At 35.8% G+C, this 24,839-nt stretch overlaps 1 protein-coding gene across 12 annotated transcripts in view; it reads right to left on the reverse strand.

The window, feature by feature from the left end:
• The window catches only part of dmd (dystrophin), a 2,688,357-nt gene that overhangs the window by 1,788,449 nt on the left and 875,069 nt on the right, over positions 1-24,839 (reverse strand). For all 12 annotated transcript variants that reach the window (XM_051926236.1, XM_051926244.1, XM_051926242.1 and 9 more), the window contains one exon: positions 15,400-15,581. In XM_051926236.1, coding sequence (XP_051782196.1) covers positions 15,400-15,581 — 182 coding nt within the window. The remainder of the gene's footprint in view (positions 1-15,399; positions 15,582-24,839) is intronic.

Below are 24,839 nucleotides of genomic sequence, written 5' to 3' on the forward strand. Positions count from 1 at the left end.
CCCTTCTAAAGTCTTTTTTTTGTTCTGCTGACCAAAACTACACATAATATTTCAAATGCTGTCTGTCTAGCGTGTATCAGAGTATAAGTGTAACATTTCTTGATTTATATTTAAAGCTTTTTACTGTATTACCTAATTTTGTTAGCCTTGTTAATTGATACTGCGCACTTTTGTGCCACCTATTTTTATAATTAATCTTTCTTTTGCCTGCGTGTACCACTTTATAGTTGTGTACATTTAATTTTCCAAGTGTGTCCAGTTATGAGGACTGTCCAGGTCATTTTGTGTTTTTTCATGCTACCTCTTTACTATTTCCTTTTCCCCAATGTTTGTGTCATCTGCAAAATCGCCAGCTTTACTAACTATAGCAAAATCAATATCACTAATATACATTACAAATAGTACAGGTCCCAAAGGCTTGAAACATTCTCATGTTATATGTACCTTTTATCTTTGGGCTATTTACTAACATAAAATCCAGTTTCACAAGTTACCTCTGAAGCCAATATGAACATACCGTATTTAAATTTATTCTGATACATCATCTCATAGACCCTTGCTGCCTTAGGTACTTCTCTTGATTGTTTTACTCTCTAGCACTACATTTTACTATTACACTATGAATTCCTTAAAATGTATTGCAGATGCCTTGAAATATACATAAAAAGATTTTGAGATAATCTTGAAATGAGTTTCAGTTATCTTAAAAGCTGAACTGCATACTTGAAATTTATTTAGAGATTATATCTAAATGTTAATTTGGTTTTCAATACTAGAGACGGAGAATGCAAATAAAAGAATTAAAAAATACAAATGACTCAGTTTCAGATTCACAGATTCTTATATCACCTCTTTTGTTTTACAATCACTTCCCAAACTCTATGGTAAAAACTAACATTACTTTGGCAGTGTTTATACTAAGGGACAAAATTCCATTTTTTCTGCATTATTCAAAATACACTAAATGGCCAAAAGTTTGTGGATACCTAACCATTGCCCTTATATGAACTTGTTGGACACCCATTCCAAAACCATGGCCAATAATATCAAGTCGACCCTACCTTTGCAGCCTTAACAGACTCCTCTGTTATAAGATAAGCTTTACACAAGATTTTGGAGTGTGTCTTTGAGAATTTATGCCCATTTAGCCTAAGAAGCTTATGGTTGGATGAGATGAGACTCCTCCACCCAACTTTACAGTAGGCATTTGTTGTGCTGTGAAATTGTGTATAGATTATTGATAAGAACAGCAATGGTTTGATGGTTAAAACCCTTCCCACCCCAACCCAGTCTTTAGGACTGAGTCTTTGTAATTTTATGACAGGGTTGGAGGAAGTGCCTAAGCCAGTTTAGCAAGTAGTTCTCTGCAGGACTCTCTCAATCAGCCCTCGCATGGAGGCCAACTACCTAGCTGGCAAGCTTCATCTTAACAAATGGTGTTGGGGGCAGGTGTGAAACCGTTGTGTCGCGCCAGAATTCAATTGGTCTAAAGTTGCCTATTTGGTTTTAAATCAGAATTCATTAGGTACACACTATTGGCCGTAGGGTTTGGACAGAGAATCTATAAATGTGCTGGCTTTACCCCTCCCTCTCTCTTGCACCACCACCATGAAGAAGCATCTCTCTCTCACACCATTGCCATGAGGAGCACAACTCAGCAGCCATATTAAGACAGGCATGTGGCCTGTTCTGAAGAAAGCTGATCAAAAATGATGCCTTAACTAGAGACATTTTAAGTAACGAACAAGTCTGTGTGATGCCTGAAATTACACATCAGAATTTATGAGGTTATATGGTTGCTAATATTCAAATGTACTTTGCTTATTGTTAATAATTTATGAATATTATCAATAATACTAATATTAAAGTTATTATTATTAATGAATTAATATTAATATTAAAGTTGTAACTTAACTCCTGCTTGTCCTTTTACTCTATGTAATTGCCTGAGGTTATAGATGTAGAAGGTAAGGTGGGGAGAAGTTATAAAGTACAATACCTTATAAACAGTGGTAAGTCTATGGGATTTGAGGCATTCTGACAAAGGCTACATATTAATAATACAAAAGGGGAAAGTAGCGTAATGTAGAGCTCCACCCAGAACAAAACAGCACTATGCAGGTTGTATTCTCCTGGCATACACCAAACCCAGATTTGTCCATCAGACTGGAGGATAGTGAAACGTGATAGACCACTACAGAATAAGACTTTTCAGCCACTCCAGTGTCCAATGGTGGCATTCTTTACACCACTCTTGGCATTTTGCATAGTAATCTTAGGCTTGCATGCAAATGCTTGGACATGAAAATCCATTCCTTGTGCTAACGTTGCTTCCAGAGGCAGTTTGGAACTATGTTATGAGTAATGCAACCAAGGATTATTGCAATTTTTATGCACTATGACCATTCCATTCTACCTCCAATTTATGTCAATGGAGATTCCATGGCTCTGTGATTGATTTTAAGTACCTGTTAACAATGGGTGGGGCTGAAACAGCTGAACTCAATAATTTCCAGGACTGTCCGCATTCCATATAGTGTAATTTAGATTTATTTTAACATGTCATTATGATGGCACATGCCGCCAAAAAGAGGAAGAGAGGTTGTATTTTTGTTTCACTACTACTTGCTTTGCATTAATGGATGGGCAAAACTATTATTTATATAGCTTATTCAGTTTTCCTGTTGTTTTGCAAATGTTTCAAGCTCTGTGCATTCATATACTGCTGATTTTACTACTTAACCATACCGCAGTCCTTCATTAATTGTAAACTGTCTTTCTGAAAGTTCACAGGGAATACTTTCAATATTTGTATCATATTCTTATTTATGTTCAGTATTCTTATATTCCCAGTATCCCAATATTCTGTGTCTGGGTCCAAAAAAATGTCAAAACGTTTGCCAGTGAAAGAGAGGATGAAGAGTGTACCACAGGCAGTTGTGTCTCAACATTAATAAGTCTGCTAGGCTATAACACTTCCATGTGTAACTGGATTCTGGACTTTCTGATAGATAGATCCCAGAGAGCCTGTGTTGGAAACATCATCTCCAGCACCATCAAGATGAGCACTGGTTCCACCCAAAGCTGCATAATCAGCCTGCTAACTTATGACTGTGCAGCTGCATTCTGCTCTTGCACTATCATTAAGATTTATGATGACATAATAGTGATTGGTCTCATTAACAAAGGGCATGAGTCAGCTTGCAGAATGGAGATACAATGATGGGTGGAAAGATGCAAGTACAACAATATGTCTCTTTAATGTGGATAAGATGAAAGAGATGACTGTTGATTTAAGGAAGGCCCATACTGTCCAATCATTGCATCCATAAGCCTACATTACAGTGAAGTATACCCGCCACACCTCACATTGGTCTCTTGGCCAACTTCCATATGGCAAAAGGTTCTGTAGCATCTGAACCATTTCTGACAGATTCTGCAACAGCTTTTACCCCTTGAGTGTCTGGACTCTGAACCCTGTGCTGCTTCTCTCCCATCAGATCTACTCCTATTATTTTATTTATGTGCAGTACATTTGTTACTTCTATTGTTTTTAGGTGCCAAGCACTTATTGTGATAGCTCATGTCCATCTGTCTGTCTGTCTGTCTACCTTTCTGCATAACACAACTTGGCCCTCTGTTAACTAATTTTGTTGAAATATAGCACACTTACTCTACAAGGAAATTTGTCAAGAGAGTTCAATTTTAACTGAGATGTTTTAAACAGATTGTACTGTACACAGTTTTAAAATTTCAAAATATCCCATTGAAAAGCATTGGCGAATTTCTGAGCTTGTCTAACTTAAAACAGAGAAACATTCTGTGTGACTACGTCTAAGAATTAATGTACAGTTTCAATTTTACCTTGAAAGCACTTAGACCAATTGTATATTTTCCTGTTTTGTCACCTCTGATAGCCACTACTGATGGTAAATTAGAGCCCTGATACAAGTTAATGAAACATCAGTGGACTGTGTGTGTGGGTAAGTCATTGTCACCGGCTACTTGCCCACGTGTGGGATGGCAATCCTCTATTGGCAAATCGGGATGGCCAGGCCCAGGGAAACCTCTACATCAGCAAAATATTTCTGCTTTATGAAGTCTTCCCAGCGGCTTGAGTGCAAAATGAAGAGAAGCAGTGCATCAGCAGCTCAGTCCTCTGGATGCTTTAACTCAAAACAGATAAGTTAAATGATTTTCCTAACTGTAAAAGTATAAAATGCAAGCACAGAAAACAAAGTCTTTCTAGATATGAATGTAGTACCCTGTGAGGTGAAAGCCACAGTGCAGAGAGCAAAAAAATATTTTCTTAGATTTTACCTTACACTAAACCAGCCTTACAACTCCACTATCTGCTGTTTATGATTTCCTATTTCACAGACACTATAATTTACTAGGGTGACCAGATGTCCCATTGTCAACGACAGACTCGATTTCAGGCTATGCGTCTTCATAAATAACTGAAGAATATTAAAATGTCCCAGCTTTAGCAGTCTGCCCATCTAATAAAACATTGCTCAGCCAATTCAAATATCTTCATGATATACTTTGAACAGCACATTAGAAACCCCAAGGGCCACAAACCCCCCTTCTCTACCCCAATGTAATAAAGAGATAATAACAAGGTCAAAACTCCAACTAAAAACTTAAATTTGAACAGCATTGTGAGGGCAACAGGAAACAAACAACAAGAGACAGCACTGCCATTTATTTGTTTCTACTTCAAACACTGTATGGAATCCTATGTAAAGTGTTTTTTTTTCCCATGCCCTATCCCTCTCTCATGATGACGAAAAGATAAATCAAGCATTCAACAAATGAGGATGGGCTTTACGCCTGGGCATATACAGTATATTACACAAGTGTCCTGGTTTGGGACATTAAAACCTGGTTACCCTATAATTTCCTATTAAAGTACCACATTCATCTGATATCCGTATTAATCATTCACTATAATAAAGTTTTCCTTTCACTTCTGTTATTCCTTAACATTTGTTGTTTTTTTTGTTATGTTAATTGACAATTGAACATTGTCACTGTGTGTGAATATGGTGTTTATTTGTGTGTGCATGAGTGAGAGTGGTCCTTGTGATGAACTAGCAGACTTTTGAGGGCTACAGGGTCTGCTCAGTCCTGAAGTGCACTTGAATGTTACAACAGAAATACATTTTCTGACTTGTTATTATTAGTTGTGATTATTTGTTTATTTTAGAATCAAGAAATTAAGATGTAATTTGGGATTCATTTTCTAATATTCATCTAATGTTTTAACTTTACCTCTCCTCATTAGTTCTATTCTGTATAAACGTTCCTTCATTTTGTAGTTCACGGGACCCCCTCTGCAAAATTTCCCGCAGATGCCCATGAATGTTATATGGATCAAATCTCATTGTTACAATGATATATTCAGTTTGTTGCACACATAACATTAGTAAAAACACATGTGCACACAATTTATTGGAAAATACAGGAAATGGAGAACCCAAAATATAAAGTGGGTCTGTTAAGTGATGCAAAATTATCTAAATTCAACTGCAATGTGTTTCTCACTGAACTTCCTTTGTGATGCATCATTGCAACAAGCAGTTAATAAAACAGAAAAATGAAACCTCAAATGCATGGCAAAATTCTAGTTATCATTAATCCAAACGCCTTGAAGAGGATCCCTAAGGATGAAGTACCTTAACACTCTATCAGCCTCGTAATCAGATGAACTTATAAAATAGTATTACTTCTGTGCCTTCTGGTGTATAACAGAATGGGCACAAAGCTCATCCAATTATGTCTCTCAACAAATATCTCAACACTTAGCTGCTATGAGATATCATAGTAAAGTAAACAGATTCCTACTGATAAAATTAGCAAGCCATCCATCAATTCATATGCAAACCTGCTTAATATAGTCCATGGGTCATGAAGGAGTTATCAGGACCAGCCCTAAATAAGGTGGCAGTCTAAGTGAGTGGTCCATGCAGACACACACACATACACACACTAATTTGAATCCACCAATTACCCTGCCTGTAATCTCAAGATAGCTAGACATAATACCTTGTTGATGTCATTTTTATATGCTTAAGCCAGATTATGCATGTACAAGATGAATCACTGGTAAAATACACTAAGGAGAAGTATTGGTTTTGATTATGATCACAAGAAATTAATATTCAGGTTATGTATCTGTTTATTTAGGATAAAATTTCTACTACTGGTGAAAAAATACATTTCTCTTGCTGTCAAGTTTCCAGTTTAATCAGGCACATTTTTCTGTAAGGAAAAGTGAGAGGGAACAAGGCCTGCTTGTTAGTTTTGTCACCGTCTTGTTCTAAAATTGAAGAACAATATTATTCCTTTAATTATACAAGATCAATGTGACAAGTCTTACTGAGTGAAGAGCACATAGTGGAAAGCTGCAAGATACGGACCTCCAATCCATTCTCTAATTATATTTATAAATTGAACAATTGCAATTAACCATATAACTACTTCAAATCTATGTTTACAATTAAAAATATTGATTTTTTACTCCATCTAATAAAGCATATGAAGGTATATTTGAAAACTGTAATGCAATGAAAATTAAGGCTCTTTTAAATATAATTAGTAATAATTTTGCATGAAAAAGTAAGAATCCGAAAGTAGCTCAAAGGGCACTAGTTTTATTGTTAATGTAGAACATTAAAAGTGTGTCATAAAATACCATAGACCTCAGTATCAACATCAGGGAAGTTTAATCATGCCAACTGATAGAGGCAGAAACTTTAAGATAATCCAAGAATGAAGACCATTGTACACTGCAAAGCTCTATATTGAGTTTAACAAGCTGGACAGCCAGGGTTTGAAAAGACCTATATTTAGAAACATAATCCAAGGTGTTTGAAAGAGATGAAAATTTGAGACAGAAAACTCTGCTCTGACTGAGAGGTAGAAAATAAAACTTGCACTTATAACAAGATTCTGTGCTTAATGCAAACCTCTTCTTCTTTTTTTTTACCTACTTACTAGAGGAACATTTCATCTGTTGAGTGGGTGAAAAACACAAGAAGCCACTCTGTATTATTGATCCTTAAATTAAAGCAGGCTGGTAGACATCTATGCATCAATGTCAGAAACAGTGAGAGAGAGAGCGAGAGGGAGAGAATATTGAATGCTTGGAAATTGCTGAGGGGAATGGAGGTGTGATCGTCAAGCAGAAATGTTAGTCTTGGTAAATGTATGGAAAATGAAGCCATAAGGATAAGCTAGTCAACTGAGAAGAAATAGGAGTGACCAATATTACCTAAAAATAAATCTGCTTTCATCAACAAAGATGATACATTTCATGGAAATTATGTGTACTATAGATTTGACTGTAACTGTAACTTTGTGACACATTTAAGAAATTGACATTATATTTGATTGGAATTAAAAAGTAATTCAACTTCAGACCAGTAAATGTGTTTTGTTCTTTTGATTTCAATGCCTGTTATGAAGTTAGTGAGTTTTTTTTCAGCACATAACTTTAAAAATAACTGCCCAGACAAACATCAAGAATGGTATACACTGTAATGCCACATTATCAGGTACACTTACCTAATAATGAGTTGGCTCCTCAGAACGGTATGAATTTGTCAGGAAATGAACACAACAAATTTTTAAAAGGTGCAGCAAAAGGTTGCAGGCAACTGTGTACAATGTGTAAAATACAGTAACAGGTGGCAGCTCTCAATTTTGGATAGCTTGTTTCATCCTAACCTACACACACTAATGTGATAGCCACTAAATGCAATAGCCTCAGCATGAAGTTGAAATCTGTGGCATGCTACTTGGTAACTTACATATACAAGATACAGTGGCCTGCAGGGGCCACTCAGCTTCCCAAATTCAACTGAGACAGATGCAGGCCACAAGTTCAGCAACACACAATTTTTATTTTTCTTGTGGGAAACACTTCCCAAACTGTTTTCCACATGCCTAATACAGTACCATAGCACAATAAGCACAACAAGTACACAGCAATGCCTTCTTCTTCTTCTCTCTCTCTCTCTCTCTCTCTCTCTCTGTCCTTCCGTCTGTACTCCTCCTCCAGCAAGCTTGGTCCCTCATCCTTCCAGCTCTGGCTCCTGGAATGAAGGCAGTGGGCTTCTTTTATGCTACACCCGGGAGTACTTCCAGTAGCCTGTTAGCTTGGTCCAGAAGTACTTCTGGGTGATGCAGAAGCCCAACAAATTAGGGTTCTCTAGTCCCTGAAGCATCCCCTGGCATCATTCATGAAACCCAACAGAGCTGTGCCGAACTCTAACTCCCATGGAGCTCTGTGGGAATCCGAGGCACTGTGGCAACCCAGGGGGGCTGCTATCTAGTGTTCTGGGGGAGATAATGCCCTGTGCATGCTCTTTCCAATGTCCTCCCTTTAAGAAGGCACAACAATACATTTTAAATACATAAATAAAATCTTAGTGTGAAACTGTGTAAGATTACTCTGTCTGTCTGTTGCAAAAAAAAAAAAAAGTTAGATTTTTTTCACTTTTTTATAATGTTATTTTGAAAATATGATTGTGTTATTTCACACAAGCAATGAGTTATTTTATAAATGTTTAAATGATTACAGCTAATAGCATTTCTTTCCAAGGAAAACATTAGAAAGAATGTTGCAGCTAAATGAGAAGAAGAAACTTGTAAACTGTCAGTTTGGTTATAATCTCATTATGCTGAAGCTGTGTAATATGGTGGCACACTGGTCAGTCCTATTGCCTAGCAGCTCCAGGGGTTCGGGTTTTAATTCTTAGTTTGTCATAGCCTGTGTCTTTGTTTGGTATGAGTGCGCATGTGTAATAGTACCCTTTCCTGAATCAGAGTTCCTGTTTAACTTTGACAATATTTTCTGAAAATTTGTTGTTAGTTGTGGTGATTGTACTTCAGAGACCCATGATATTGTACATTTTGTACCATAAGTATCTATTCTGGGTCTGCTGCTTTTTTCAATTTACATGCTTCCATTACGTCAGATTATCTCAAAGCATAAAGTGAGTTATCACAGCTGTGCAGATGATGCACAGCTTTATTTATTGATAGACCCTGATGACCCTGATGCTCTTGGCTACCTGATCCAACATTTTTCTGATTGGATGCGTAGAAACTTTCTCAAACTAAATAAGGAAAAAATAGAAGTCTTAGTGACTGGCAGATATGGAAATAGCAAGGTTATTAGAAATAAACCTGATCCATTAGATTTAAAAGTCAAATCGGAAGTAAAGAATTTAGGGGTAATCATTGACTCTGATCTAAACTTTAACTTGCATATTAACCAGATTACTAGGACTGCATTTTTCACTTAAGGAATATAGAAAAATTTAGACCTCTTATAAGTGTACAAGGCACTAAAAAAATGTGTTCACGTTTTTGTTTTTAGTTAATTAGATTACCATAATGCACTCCTAACAGGACTACCGAAGATAAACATCAATCAGTTCAAATCTAAGCACATCTCACTGGTTTTAGCGTTGTTACATTGGTTAACCATCCATCCATCCATTTTCCAACCCGCTGAATCCGAACACAGGGTCACGGGGGTCTGCTGGAGCCAATCCCAGCCAACACAGGGAACAAGGCAGGAACCAATCCCGGGCAGGGTGCCAACCCACCGCAGGACACACACAAACACACACCAAGCACACACTAGGGCCAATTTAGGATCTCCAATGCACCTAACCTGCATGTCTTTGGACTGTGGGAGGAAACTGGAGCGCCCGGAGGAAACCCACGCAGACACGGGGAGAACATGCAAACTCCACGCAGGGAGGAGCCGGGAAGCGAACCTGGGTCTCCTTACTGAGAGGCAGCAGCACTACCCACTGCGCCACTGTGCCGCCCAGATAGATAGATAGATAGATAGATAGATAGATAGATAGATAGATAGATAGATAGATAGATAGATAGATAGATAGATAGATAGATAGATAGATAGATAGATAGATAGAAATTCACAATAAAATATGTGAATGAATGAAATATGTGTCCCCATACACTCCAAGTTGTAACCTTAGACCTTCTAATGGTGGTTTGCTTATAATACCAAGAGTCAAGATTAAAAAAAGTGGCGATGAGGCCTTTTGCTGTTGTGAACCTAAAATCTGGAATACTTTACCAATACAAATTCACCAGGCCAATACTGTGGAACATTTTCAAAAACTGCTAAAAATCCATTATTTTTACTTGGCTTTTTTCGTAGTTACATTTTGGTTGTACTCCTAATAGACACATAGAATACTATATTATTCAGGGATCTGCAGTCTTTACTAATCCCTACTTTTCTCTGCTGTCTTTTCTGGTTCTTCTGTTGTGGTGATCTGTGCCACCACTACCTGATCAAAGCACCATGCACCCCCCTGTGATGATGGAATGAAGGTGGGTACCCCAGCTGTCCACAAAACCAGCTTCATCAAAATCCTATCATATGAAGTTTGGAAACAAAGAGGAATGAATTAGGAAAATTTAAGTTTGATAGAATACCTAGTGGGACTGGACAGTCTTTTGACTTTGGAACACCTGCAGATAAGGCCTTATCACTGGATTCATCCTTAGAGACTTATATCATGACAATGTATATTAGTACGTTACTCTTTTACTTGGTATTTATTTGTTTTTTTAAGATCATTTAGATTGTTTTTTTTTCATTTCTTTGTTACTTATTCTTTAATATTATTGCTTAATTCTGTTTGACATCTTCTAAAGCACTTTGAGCTACATTGTATGAAAATGTGCTATATAAATAAATGTCGTTGTTGTTCGATATTATCTCAAAATGCAGAATACATTGAGGTTATCAAAAGGTATAAAATTTAATAACAAGTTTTTGTAAAGAAATTATATTTAAAAGCTTTAAAATATAATAGAAATTATAAATGTATTAAATGCTTTGTTGGAGTGTGAATGTTGGTTATTGTAGCTGCCTCATAACATTAGAGTTCAATGTATGTATGCCTCCTCAGGCTCTATTAGTGTAAAGTCTGCATATTCAAAACATTGTCTTGTAGTCTTTTCTCTGTGTTCTTTGATTTTCATCTTAAAGAAATTAAATCCATTTTAATTTTTTTTTACCTCCTTATCTATTTCAGGGTCACTATGAGCCAGCAGTTATCCCAGCAATACTGGGCACATACCAACACTCACTAAAATCATGAGAATTTACAGTTACCTGTTATTGTAACCTGCACATTGATATAAAAAAGTGAAGTCAAACTTAAATCGTATTTTTGTCTGTCTGTAGTGTAGGCACAACCTTAACAATGTACAGCCATGAAATACAGCAAATATTGAAACCACTGATTTAAATACTGCTGCCACGCATTCAGGATTGGTGTTTGCTTAGCTGTGAAGACTTTAGAAACCCCTGATCTTTATGATTTAGAAAATTGGTGGATAGGGAGATTAATAAAACAGATGGATTTCTGAAACTTAAAATAGTGTGTTGCGTCCCTCCATTTTGCTTTTTTATTTCTAGTATAATGTTCCTTAATGAGATATAACCTTATCAGCAGATGGGTGCATGGAAGAAACATATTCTGGAAACACTTACATACAGCCACTTCTATAATTTGTTCCACACAAATCCTAAAAGTCCAAACACACCTTGACCAGGCCAGGAATTAATCTTGAATGTTTGGAGATGTAAGTGAGGAATGCTAGGCATTAAGTGAACATGTTGTCCAGTTTAAAAATAATTTTTATGTATGAAATAGTGTAATTAGAACTATAGTTATAAATTATTAATAATTCTTGAAGTCTGGATTGACCACTGCAGCATGCTCAATGTCTTTTCATCTGCCTTGGAAGACAAATCCCGCACAGCCAACAGAAATCAAACAAGCAATATATTTATGAAAAAACTCAATCATATTGATGCAATAAGACGATAACTTTGTAAAATAGTTCAATACTTTTGTGAAATAATGCAACTGCCTTATATTGTTTAATGAAATTCCCTCTATAAGGAAAAGTTCAAAAATTGTTTAGAATTTTAGATTTAGAATTTTAGAAATTTACAATTGTCATTGTAAAATAGCTTGCTCGATGTCATCTTTAACGTTTATGCTATTTAATGATATATAAGAAACTTTTTTTTGTTTATGGATCTCTGATGTCAGTAAGGGAGTGAAGTTGTCTGAGCATGTCTTTTTTAGATTGATGGAATTTTTTGGTTTTCTTTTTGGAAAATTATTACTCTATTGCTATATTGTTTGTGCAATTGTATTTTTGATGGAACTGTGAGTTATTGGGGTTATGTTTTCATTAGTATTAAAATAATTAAATAAAAGCATGTATGTGTAGAACCTCATCTGTATAAACTATATTTATATATGGATTCCATAAGGTGTCTTTTTTACCAGATTTAAATATGATGAACGTGCAATTTTACCAGGGTAAGGCAGAAGTTCCTGTATGATGCTTGGCTCATTGGTTAATACTGTTTGTTTTTCACCTTTTCTCACAAGACAGTAATAAAGGATGACAGATGCAATTCACTGAGTGGCAAGAGATTTCAGCACTACCTCTGAATTACATTAACTTCATAAAAGCCATGAAACTCAAAGAAAAAAAATGAGATTTTTGTGTTATATATGAGTATTGTATTTTAAAGCTAATTTTTATATGGAGAGAAAACAGTTTTGATTACTTCTGATAAACACTTAAATATTCAGCTGAAACACTGTTTTTACAATTTAGTAAAACTAGCATTACTTCCATGTTCCATACATATAAAACATTTCTGTATGTGTAGATTTAACAATATGCAAAACAGACTGAAGTTTCTTGTTGATTAATTTAGATTAAAATGTGATGTGGGAAATGTTTAAAAGAAATATTTGCAACCATTTACAGATGTTTAGAACGGATTAAATATACAGTTTAGAGAGAGCACCATGTACAGTATATGTGGATTTTATCATTTTATCTGTCAACTTATTCAATACCTTACATGGATATGACTTGTTAATATTACAGCTAGCAAAGTTTTATTAATCTCGAATTGTGCAGGTAGAAGCACAAATAACATAAAGGAAATCTTGCATGATACTGCATGTCATTTTGTCCTGTTGTTTACTGAAAGGAGGTTGAAAGGGTGTATTTGGAAGTACTGTGAATACACAGCACTAAAAATGTCAACGTTTACAATCACTTTGAAATATTTACACCACAAGCCATCCAACTTCCCAAGTGATCCAAATCATATATGTTGAGCTTATCTTTTACTCATCATTATTTTAGTGTCTGAGATGTGCAATGTCCTCTTAGGTATCTTTTTATATCAGCCTGCACTTCAGATGATATTGCAGGACTGCTACAACAAGTCATTGTAGAACCTTGAAGAAAAATGTTTGTGATATACTGTAGTATACTGTAGTGTATTGCATATTTAGTGGTCCTCATATGGTTTGTTGTATTCTACACACTTTTAGAATGAAAAAAAGCCCTCTTATCAATTTAAAACAAATGCTATCTCTTATGTGGTGAAGAAAAATGCAAAAACTTTGTTTTATTGCTGAGACTTGAATTAAAAAAATCAAAGGAACAGGCGAGTCTGAAAAATGGATGAATGAATGTACTTGCACCAGTATATGCTTCTTGGTGAATAAAACAGAAATTCTCCATTTTGAAATTGAAGAAGATAATGAGATTACCCAAACAGATTCTAATGTTAAGAACATTTGATAGACTATTAACTTATTATTGCAACTGTGAGCAAAGAGGCAAAAGACTGTTAAAAGGAACATAAAGAGATTCCAGCATAGGAGTGAACTTTTAAAATGGTATTTGATACATATAAACTGAAAATTGCTCAGTTCACACTGCTACTTATGAAATATGAACCAGAATATATTGGTTTGAGAAACGTTTTCTTTTTTGACATTTTAATGAAACATATAGGGAAATCCAAAGTAAGGCTGTAAAAATGTATTCATCTATATGTCCTCAAGTTCACCTATAATATTGAGGTCAATGCTAAGGTGTGTTTAGCAAAAAAGGAAAAAAACAATTGTAATCTCTTCTACATCCTATTAGTTCTAGCCTCATAAAAGTGTAAATTATGTTGCCATGCATGCATAATCTTACAAAGAATATGCGCTATAAATCAGCTTGCTTTATTTTAAAGACCACAGTCAACCTGTTCATCCCTTGAGCATGCCTTACCATATGCTTGATTTCACTGGAGCAATATTATATTAGGATACTCTTCTTGAATATTTATCAGAGCTAGAAAAACTTGATGGACATTATAAAAGAAAGGATGCCTTGCCTCGGGCTCTGGTGATGCTGTTAATCATTCTTAGTTACCTTTACAAAGTGATCTTTTGATCTTGTGCCACTTTCCTCAGTGCTCAGATGGGCACTGAGGTATTGCAGCTCTTACTAGTGCTCTTTTGCAGATTTAGTTTCTTCTGATTTTATTCTGCTTATTACAGGTGTAAGATACTCACATGCATACATTTCAACAAGTAAAGGGAAACACAAAAGTGCTTAAAATGGCTTTCATGTTGCACAAGATATATTCCTATATGTGATGCGACTTCAGCTACATATGGATAATTGTATTGACAAATGAAGCAAAAGGTTAAGAGCACAATTAAACAGTGAAGCCAATATCTCTTTGCCTTTACTTGTGCTCCAGGCAATCAAATCATTCTTTACCTTTACAGAAACAATCTCCTTGGAAATAGACAGGCTGGCTGACTATATCCAATGAGACTGTTCAAGGAGATGTGTCCATGAAGCAAATACACTCTATTTTATATTACTTACCTTTTTTATAATTAGGGTCAGACAAACTATTGAACATAACTTTCTTTTTTTAAAGTTTGTGGGTGGAATAACTACACTGGTGTAACTGCAAAAAAAAAAAAAATCTGTTCTCGGTTGGGATTACTTCTTAAAATAATATTAATTTAGTGTAATTTGAAGCAATATGCAGAATGTTTATATATCACTTATGCTTATTGCAGAAACAGTATTTGTGCATGCAATCATGGCAACATTAACATCATCCTGAACCATCCATCCACGTTTTGAAAATATTTTTTCCACTACACAGAAGCAAGAATCCACAATTATCTTATTGACATCAGACAAAAGGTAGAAACCAGGAAAGCCAGTAAATTTATGACACACATTCACACTCTCTCACACTGTGACCATTCAGCCTTGCATGAATGGCCTTTGGATAAAGGAGGAAGACAGATTACCCATGCAAAACCCATAAGGGAGAAACCATGTTCCATACTCCATACAGAAGCAGACAGAAATTAGACTCAGGATGCTAGAAATGTAAGGCAGCAGTGTTAACCACTGTGCCCTGCAGCCCCAATATAAATATGTCATATTCAAATACTGTTTTCAGATTTTTTTTTTCCTGGTACATACTTGCTTTGCCTCTCCATGCTGGCTACCCTGAGATTTTCCCATCGAGAATTCAGAAGGTTCATTTGTTCCTCAATCTCATTTTCTTCATCTTCTGTTAGTTTTCCTACAGAGAGCAACTGGCTCCCTGCCTGGAGGACTTTGCCCACATTGCCCTGATGAGATGTTAATTCCACCATGAAGCCCTAGAACACAACAGAACATAATTATCACAACTTGACACCATGATACTTATACCTAGTTTATCAATAGCGAAAATACTATGAGAAAGACTGAGTAAAGAGATATCCAAGTACATTGTTGTTTTTGTCTCATGAACACCCTTGTCAGCAGTGTTAATGTATGGTGTAAACAGACCTAATATTCAGCACTCAAAAGAATGCATTGTGATGAGGAATTTCAATTAAAAGATGCCAACTAGAAGCAAATTTAAAATTCCAATGTATTTTTTGTTTATTTGTATCCCTGTTTTACATCTGCTGGTGAAAATGGTTAGCAGCTTTACATGTTTAAAAAAGAACCAATATAAATAGAGGATGCAAGGAGAATAGAAAGAAATGTTCTGCGTGATATAGAATGTTATCTTTCAAATTACTAGAATGAGGAAAGGAGAGTGCTTTTAGCAGAAGCTGCACAGCACGATGCATCAGAAGCAAATTCACAAGGATTATTTAATATTCAACTGCTTCTATTTCATAACGGTGTCTTCAAACTTTTTTCTAAGTACTGACACATACAGTAAAGTATATTACATTTGTCTGCCATCTCCTCAGGGTACCAGAATGCTCTACAGATATAGTTAAAGAGTATTCTAGCTTGCACCTCAGTGTTGCATGCTGATTTCCTAAAGAGATTAAGATTAGAGGTCAGTATCTTGTTTTATGTATGATTCTTGCTTTAAGAGGAAAACTGGAAGAAGTAAAAAGAAAATAAAAAAGCAAACACTATTCTGGAGGGCACTGGGCAGCAATCAGAGACTCAAGGTAATAGAACAAAGCTAGTATAAAGCCCTCTGCTAGTAGTCACTGGGGTTAGCAATGGACTCAGTGAGTGGGTTGTCCACCCTTCCACCCCAAATATTTATTATGATTAAAAATACTTTACTCATTCAAAGCTGTTCTCATGTCAGTGTCTTTGTGACTTAAATTCACAACATTCTCCTTGGCTACTTTACATGAAGGACCTTTACAGCCAGTCAATCAGTCTCTGTCCTCCATTCTCAACACACGTAATCCTATTTAGGGTCACAGGGGCTGAACCTTAGCCTGACATCATTGGGCACAAAGCAGGAAATGGGCCTGGACAGGACACAGATCTTTTCATTAATATTTCTAAAGATCATTTTTTTGTGTAAGTGTGCATTAAATTAAGTAAAAAGCAAAGTTTTAAAATCTGTCCTGATAAATTGTCAGCCATAAATAATGTTTGATTAGTTACTTTTGAATGCTAATACAGGGCAAATTGTATGTTTTCATCTCTAATATCATCAAAATATTAACTAATGGCATGTACTGTATCTATGCTCAAATATTTATTGCTATTACTGGAGGGGTGGCACAGTGGTAGCACTGCTGCCTTGCAGTAAGGAGACCTGGGTTTGTTTCCTGGGTCCTCCCTGCATGGAGTTTGCATGCAGAAAATGTGCTTGCTCACTTGGTCAGAGCTACAATGTAACATTCATAAGTGATAATACTTGCTCTTTTTCTCACTACAGTGTTTCCAAAAGTCAAAATGACCGCCATGCCAGAAAACTAAATAAAGAATGTGACTAAAAAGTCCTCAAGTTCTCAAATATTTAAATTATACAGAGATAGTCTGTGTAGTTTTTAACAATAAAACATGTAGCAACCAGACAAAATATGAAAATCTAAAAAACCTTAAATTATCAGCATCTAAAATTTAGATCTGGTGCAATTCATTCATTTTTAAAACCTGCTAATTGCAAAACAAATTTTTGAGACTTTGGATCTGACCTTAATGACACTGACTGATAGGCACAAAGCATCCCTGGACAAGATGCCAGTCATTGTTAGGACGAACTTACACATACCCACCTACTAGTTAATACAGGATTAATTTTAAGATGAGAATCAGTCTGACTTATACATCTTTGGGATATCAGAAACACCAGAGTACTTCAAAGAAACTCATATTGTAAAAGGACAAAATGAAAGTTCCACACAAACAGATTCACACAGGTAGCAATTGACTCATCATTGTCAGCTACAATAAGTTTACAATGCTGACTGTCAGAGTTCTAATGTGAACTGAATATATTTGAGAACATTTCTCATGGTCTGGTTCAATTACATTTATTGATCTTAAAGTATCAGATTATTTTCAAAACTACCCTTCTGATTTACGAAGCATTTCATTTTAACATCCCCAATTACCTGCCATCTTTAACTTCTCATATTTCCTTCATAGATCTTCCTAGGTCTGGTCATTAAGCTTTACTAATGTAGTCATTTCTATCTTCCCTCGAAAGATTAAGTAGGTTTGATAAAGGTTACAATGATGGTAACAAATTGTCCTTCTAACATTCACTACTCTTTTGAATCAGAGCAAAAGAAACCAAAATTAAAAAATATCAAGAGATAATGGAAGCTGTTCATGTAGAAAGTAAAGAAATTGTAGGCATGTAAGATACCAGATGGGTATTTATTCTTTCATTTTCTATTTTATATTGTGCCATTCATAGAGTTCACAATTACAAGGTGCTTTTCATAGCACACAAGGAGAAAATAACAACACTCTCCACTGCCGGTCAGAATAAACAGTAAATGTTAAGAGCTTTCAAGTACACTAACTAAAGTTTATTTACAGTACAGTAAGTAGAGAACAACATACTAGTACATTGGAATAGATAAACAGAATGATGTGTCGTTAAAGTGGTATTTGGATTAAGTACAGTTATAACAGGAAAATGGAATAAAGAAATGACCACAGCTAGAATGACATGATTGCCAGAGAAGAGATGAATCTTTAAGTGTTGAGAGTGCAGAAGTCTATTGTGAAGTACTGGGCACAGCACAGAAAACAACCCTGGATGGGGCACCAGTCTAACGCAAGGCACACTCATGTGCATATCCATATTCACTCATAAATAAAACGTTTTCATGTGAAAGAGAAACTAGAGTATAAGAACTCTTGCACACACAAGAGTAGCAGACACACTTGACATGGCCTTGATAAGTTGCTCAAGCTGAATGTTAAGCTCAATAGTCTGAAACTGCGAGACATCAGTGTTAAGTACTATATGTTTTTTACATGGCAAATAATCAAAAAAATATATGATTACATTTTTTATTGAAATACAAAACAAACACTTTAAAAACACTACAAATATATTCTTCATATATATTTTATGCAGACTTAAGAAAGAAAAGATGCCTTAAACAAAACAAACATTTGCAGGATTTGGTTGGATGGCAAAATAGCAATTTTCTTTATGGTCCAGCAAATTTAACTAATTTGCTTAATGAGGATTTCAATTGTGTTTCCTTAAGTTGAAAACCTGTTTGTAGTAGGTAAATTAAACCTGTGAGTCATTTAATTAAAAGTAAATGTAAGGTACTGAGGAAGCATATAGCAGTGCTAACAGCAATTAAATATTTTTTATAATACAAGTCTTAAATGGGCCTGCCTGGCTGACAGACAAAGGTTAAAATTTACGGTACTTCATTAGATTTAACAGCATATAAGGGTGTTCAATCCAGATGTTTATAATTATCAAAAAGTTTAATAAAATGTAAACCAATTAGTTTTTTTTTTCAGCTAATCAGACACTGAAGTAATGAGTTTCCTTTGCAGAATGTGTGGGCTAAGCCTTAAAGATATGGTGAGAAGCCCAGACATTTGGAAGGAGCTCAAAATAGAGACGCTGCTTCTCCGCATTGAAAGGAGCCAGTTGAGATGGTTCGGGCATCTGATTAGAATGCCTCCTGGACGCCTCCATAGCATATGCGTTTCAAGTATGTCCACCTGGAAGCAGAAGTCGGGGCAGACCCAGGACACGCTGGAGAGATTATGTCTCTTGGCTGTCCTGAGAATACCTCAGTATCCTCCTGGATGAATTGGAGGAGGTGACGGAGAAAAAGGATACCTGGGCATCATTGCTTAGATTGTTGTCCCCATTACCTGGGCACAGATAAGTGGGAAAAAATGGATGGATAGATAATGGTTGAAATTGAAAATACAATTAATAATAAAAAAATGAGTCTAAAACAGGTTTTTCGATGACTTGAAAAACTTGTAAACCATTATATAAAAACTGATATGGCAACTGGATTTAAATAATGCAACAACCTGCAAGTGAAAATACCTTCCACCTATTACTTTTCACCCATTTTCAGTGCCTTCTTTAAACATTGGATAAAAGGCAGAAAGTAACCAGGGACAGTGCACCATAAGGGAAGTGAAAGTTTGTTATACTTTTTTATATTTTCTTTTTTACACCATGTCATAACATATTCACTTGAAGCTGACAAGTTCTAATAGAGTTTCTCAGAAATGTCAAATCATTTTGTTTTGAAAGAAGGTACACCAGAAATTTGCAAGGTAGAGTGAGTGTATGTGTTTTCTGCCTTTGTTATCAGCAGCTAATAGCGCAATTCCAGTTTGCAATTACTTAACCCACCTATTATGTTATGGGTCAATTTGACCCATCTCAGTTTTTGAGTTTTCTAAAATATGAGTTACTGATTTTTACTCCAGAGATTTTTGAGTTTTTGTCGTTTTGAGTTATGATCTCATTTGTGAAGTGTGGTCACCCTAATGCATTGGGAAAGTCTGTACAGAGTTTTATACAAAAATGATATTGCAGGACTAGTACACAGACCCAAAACAAAAATATCTGCCGGGGTCACTGAGGCTTGATGAGGATGGTAAGTGGTCATTTCACTATTATGAAAAGGAGTGTGGGTGGTTTTTAATTACATATAATTTTGTGCATCATTGGCTTTGATGACCAGACATAACTGATATGAAAGAGACTAACTAGCTGCAAACAGGAAGTTGTGGGATAAATGGATGAACATTCTGTCTTTCTTATACAATCTTGAGGCCTCATTTATAAAGCTTGTACTGTAAATGCACAAAACACGGATTGAAATATGTGTATGCAACTTGTCTGTATTTAGAAAAGAAAACTTGACAACACCCGCGATCAAGTAGAGAAATCTAGGCAAACCAGCTAAATAACTTATAACAATTCACACTTAGAATAATTCACATAACAAAACTGTTATTATATTGTGAGTAGACATGATAAACATATTGAAGCTCAAATGGGATAAATATGATGAATAGACTGTACTGTATATTAGTTCCCTTTAAGAGGACCAATGCTGTGTATTTGCACTTGACAACTTTTTTCTTTTTTTTCTGTTAATTTAGACTAAATTGTCACTTCTCAGGGAACTGGCTGACAGGTCAGGGATATCTATGTCAGCCAAGCTTCATTCTGTCATGCCTGCTCTGCTGGAAGCCTTTAACAAACTGAAGGAATGCTACATCCAGCTTTCATATGGTGTGGGCGCATATATACAGTGTATATATATATATATATATATATATATATATATATATATATATATACACATACTGTATGTATATATGTATATATATATATATATATATATATATATATATATATATATATATATATATATACACACATACTGTATGTATATATGTATATATATATATATATATATATATATATACACAGTATATATATATACAGTATATATATATATATATACAGTAATCCCTCCTCCATCGCGGGGGTTGCGTTCCAGAGCCACCCGCGAAATAATAAAATCCGCGAAGTAGAAACCATATGTTTATATGGTTATTTTTATATTGTCATGCTTGGGTCACAGATTTGCACAGAAACACAGGAGGTTGTAGAGAGACAGGAACGTTATTCAAACACTGCAAACAAACATTTGTCTCTTTTTCAAAAGTTTAAACTGTGCTCCATGACAAGACAGAGATGACAGTTCTGTCTCACAATTAAAAGAATGCAAACATATCTTCCTTTTCAAAGGAGTGCAAAGCAAGCAGTCAAAAAAAAAATCAATAGGGCTTTTAAGTATGCGAAGCACCGCCGGTACAAAGCTGTTGAAGGCGGCAGCTCACACCCCCTCTGTCAGGAGCAGGAAGAGACAGAGAGAGAGCCACAGAAAAACAAAGTCAAAAATCAATACGTGCCCTTTGAGCTTTTAAGTATGCGAAGCACCGGTGCAGCATGTCCTTCAGGAAGCAGCTGCACACAGCCCCCCTGCTCACACCCCCCTACGTCAGCGCAAGAGAGAGAGAGAGAGAGAAAGTAAGCTGGGTAGCTTCTCAGCCATCTGCCAATAGCGTCCCTTGTATGAAATCAACTGGGCAAACCAACTGAGGAAGCATGTGCCAGAAATTAAAAGACCCATTGTCCGCAGAAACCCGCGAAGCAGCGAAAAATCCGCGATATATATTTAAATACGCTTACATATAAAATCCGCGATGGAGTGAAGCCGCGAAAGGCGAAGCGCGATATAGCGAGGGATCACTGTATATATATATATTGTCACGCACGAGCGCATGGGGTGCGACTTAAGGACTTGACGGGAGCCATGACAAGTCGTGCCAGGGGACAATGGCGGGGTACTAACCTCTCTTTTCTTGTTTCTTCAGAAAAAACGAAGCACCGCCGTCATAAACATTCCCGGAAGACTTTTTGATACCACCCACTTCCGGGTTCCTTTCTTACCTCTAGTCCCTCAATGATGACATCACTTACCTATCAACCATCACGGCTTTCCCCATCATTTCATCACTTCCTGTCCTGCATTATAAATTGTCCGACCTGCTTTTGTTTTTCCGTCTGTTGTACTTGGTTAGAAAACACTGACGGATCCTAATTTGCTTTACAGTATATGGGGCCTAAACAACCCCAAACCTTTATGTTTGTGTCCGCTTTTTATTACAATATATAAAACATAACATGTTGTTACATAGCATAAAATGGCAATTTGCAGCAGTGTCTGGTTTTCCTAACATAATCGGAGCACTTTAATACACTTGCATTGCAATAAGGGCATCCAGCAAGAAAGAAGCTGCTTTTGTTAACTGTAAGCAATAAGATTCTATTAACATACAAGACATATATGATGAGAAAATGAGACTGACAATGATCAGGACCGCATAATACCACATAAAAAAGCATTTCCAATTATAGATGCCATTTCACAAATTGAAATCAGAGAGCATAGATATGTTTTTTCCACCTTCTATTGCACACATACTCTGCCACTGTCTAGCGATCTAAATCATTGCCACGGATTAGACGTTTTTTTCATTTTTTATTTTATTTCAGACATGGTGTGGCTGGAGCTAAATGGCATTTACAGCAGTAGTAACATGTTGCCATTCAACATATTTGCACTTGTTGCTAATACACTGCACTTAGGCCACCAAATAAAGGTTCTTTGAGTGCATCTTAGAGACAAGAATTTCTGCATCACACCACTGGATACACTATGTGGGAGCCTACTCTACCAGTTAATGAAGGTCGGCAGCATTGTAATTGTATATGTATGAGGTTGAATAGCATGGTTGAGGCACATTCACAAACCTACATTTACAAGATAATTTTTATTTATAAACAGTAAATTTTATAAAAATGTGAATACACCAGATTTTATAAATATGATTTTTTATGGCATACACATTTTCCTGTTATTTGGAGTATACATATTTTCATGCTCGAAAACCCAGCAAAGTTTTATTATTGTGGCCCCTGTTCATTATATTACAGTGGATATACTGTATGCATTCTTCCATTCAAATAAAGTTGTCAGTTCTGACAGTACATGCCCAACAAGCTTGCAGAATATGAGCAGCCTGTGATGCCAAATCAAGTTATGCTAGAAAATACAAATTTACACTGGAAAACCAGAGGATGCAGGTGGTGCAGGATATAAGTAAAAGTATGCAAGGTTTTACTATATCATGTGACAACTTCTTCAAATCTTACCAGTTTGGGAGCTGCCCATGTTAGGGACAAATACTGTAGAACAAAACAAGCCTGAACTTCCTAGTGAGCTTATGAAAATGCAAGAAAGAACTTTTTATTACCTCAAAATTTGCCTTCTCTGAAGATACAACCGCTGTTTCACATTGCCCAGAGAAACACAAGAATGTTCTTATAATTAAACACAATGCACAAAGATTTATATTTGAGTGAATGATTGGAAATGAAGCCACAAACAATCCTAGACTACAGTTCCACTAAAGGAGAGGCTGACAATTAAGACAAAGTTTCATCCATAGAGAACTGCCAGTGCATGACTGCCGGTAACCCTTGGTTATTTCTTCAGTAGTTTAGAAGTGTCTGCTTAAAAAGCATACTGTATATCCTGTGGACTGAGATTAACCAGCAGTGGAATAAGGGCAAACTGCATCAATGTCAGGTCTTCCTGGAGGAGCTAGGCAAAGCATTTGTGACTCCAAAAATCTGCGTAAGAACCATAACACCACAATCGCCAGGAGGTGCAACTGTTGTAATAAAAGTACAAGCTGGTGTTTCCAGACCCAGATGGAATCCAGAACAAATGGATCCAGTGGTACACATTTAATGACAATAAGCAAAAAAGATGCCAGGTCTGCCCCTCTCAAATAGACAGCACCTTATGTATACAGCGTAGGAAATCAATCTGCAGATAGCACACACTTATTTTGTGCTCATCAGGTGGAGAGAAATGTAAATGTAACATCATATCTACAGTAACTGAAACTATAAAATTTGAGCAAACTACAAAAAAATGTCTTTGCATTACATCAATTAAACAGCGTTATTCAAATGCCTAAATATCTGAGAAAGAAAACATTTTTATTAACTATTAGTTAATTATAGTGTATCTTCTATATCAACGTTTCTCAACCTTTAAGTATTTGTGACCCGAGTTTTCATAATAATTTTAATCGCGCCCCCCCTAACGTTTTTTTGAAAGGAGCCCATTAATACCAATTTGTTCTTTTTTTATTAATGATATATCATAGATGCATATTGTATTATACCTACTTAACTTTTATCGACATTTATCTAACTTTATATTTATTTTTCTAGTATCAGAATGTAGTTTAAGTTGATTTGTTTTGGTTTCAATAGATGTATTTTTCATATTTTCGATTCTTGTTTCCTTTTTTTCACATCTTCGCGCCCCCCTTTTTACTTCGCACCCCCCTAGGGGGGCCCGCCCCACAGTTTGAGAACCACTGTTCTATATGTTGTTGTGTTTCATCTGCCTAAATATTCTGAAAATTTATAGTAAATGATTAGCTATTATAATGTGATTCCTGCCTGTTTTAGATTATATGTAAACTTTGTGGAACAATTTAACCTGTAACTTAAAGGTGAAATTTTTTATTTTCAAGCATAATGGGAAGGTTAAGTG

This window comes from Erpetoichthys calabaricus, chromosome 4 (genome assembly GCF_900747795.2).
Source record: "Erpetoichthys calabaricus chromosome 4, fErpCal1.3, whole genome shotgun sequence".
In the NCBI taxonomy this organism is placed as follows: domain Eukaryota; kingdom Metazoa; phylum Chordata; class Cladistia; order Polypteriformes; family Polypteridae; genus Erpetoichthys; species Erpetoichthys calabaricus.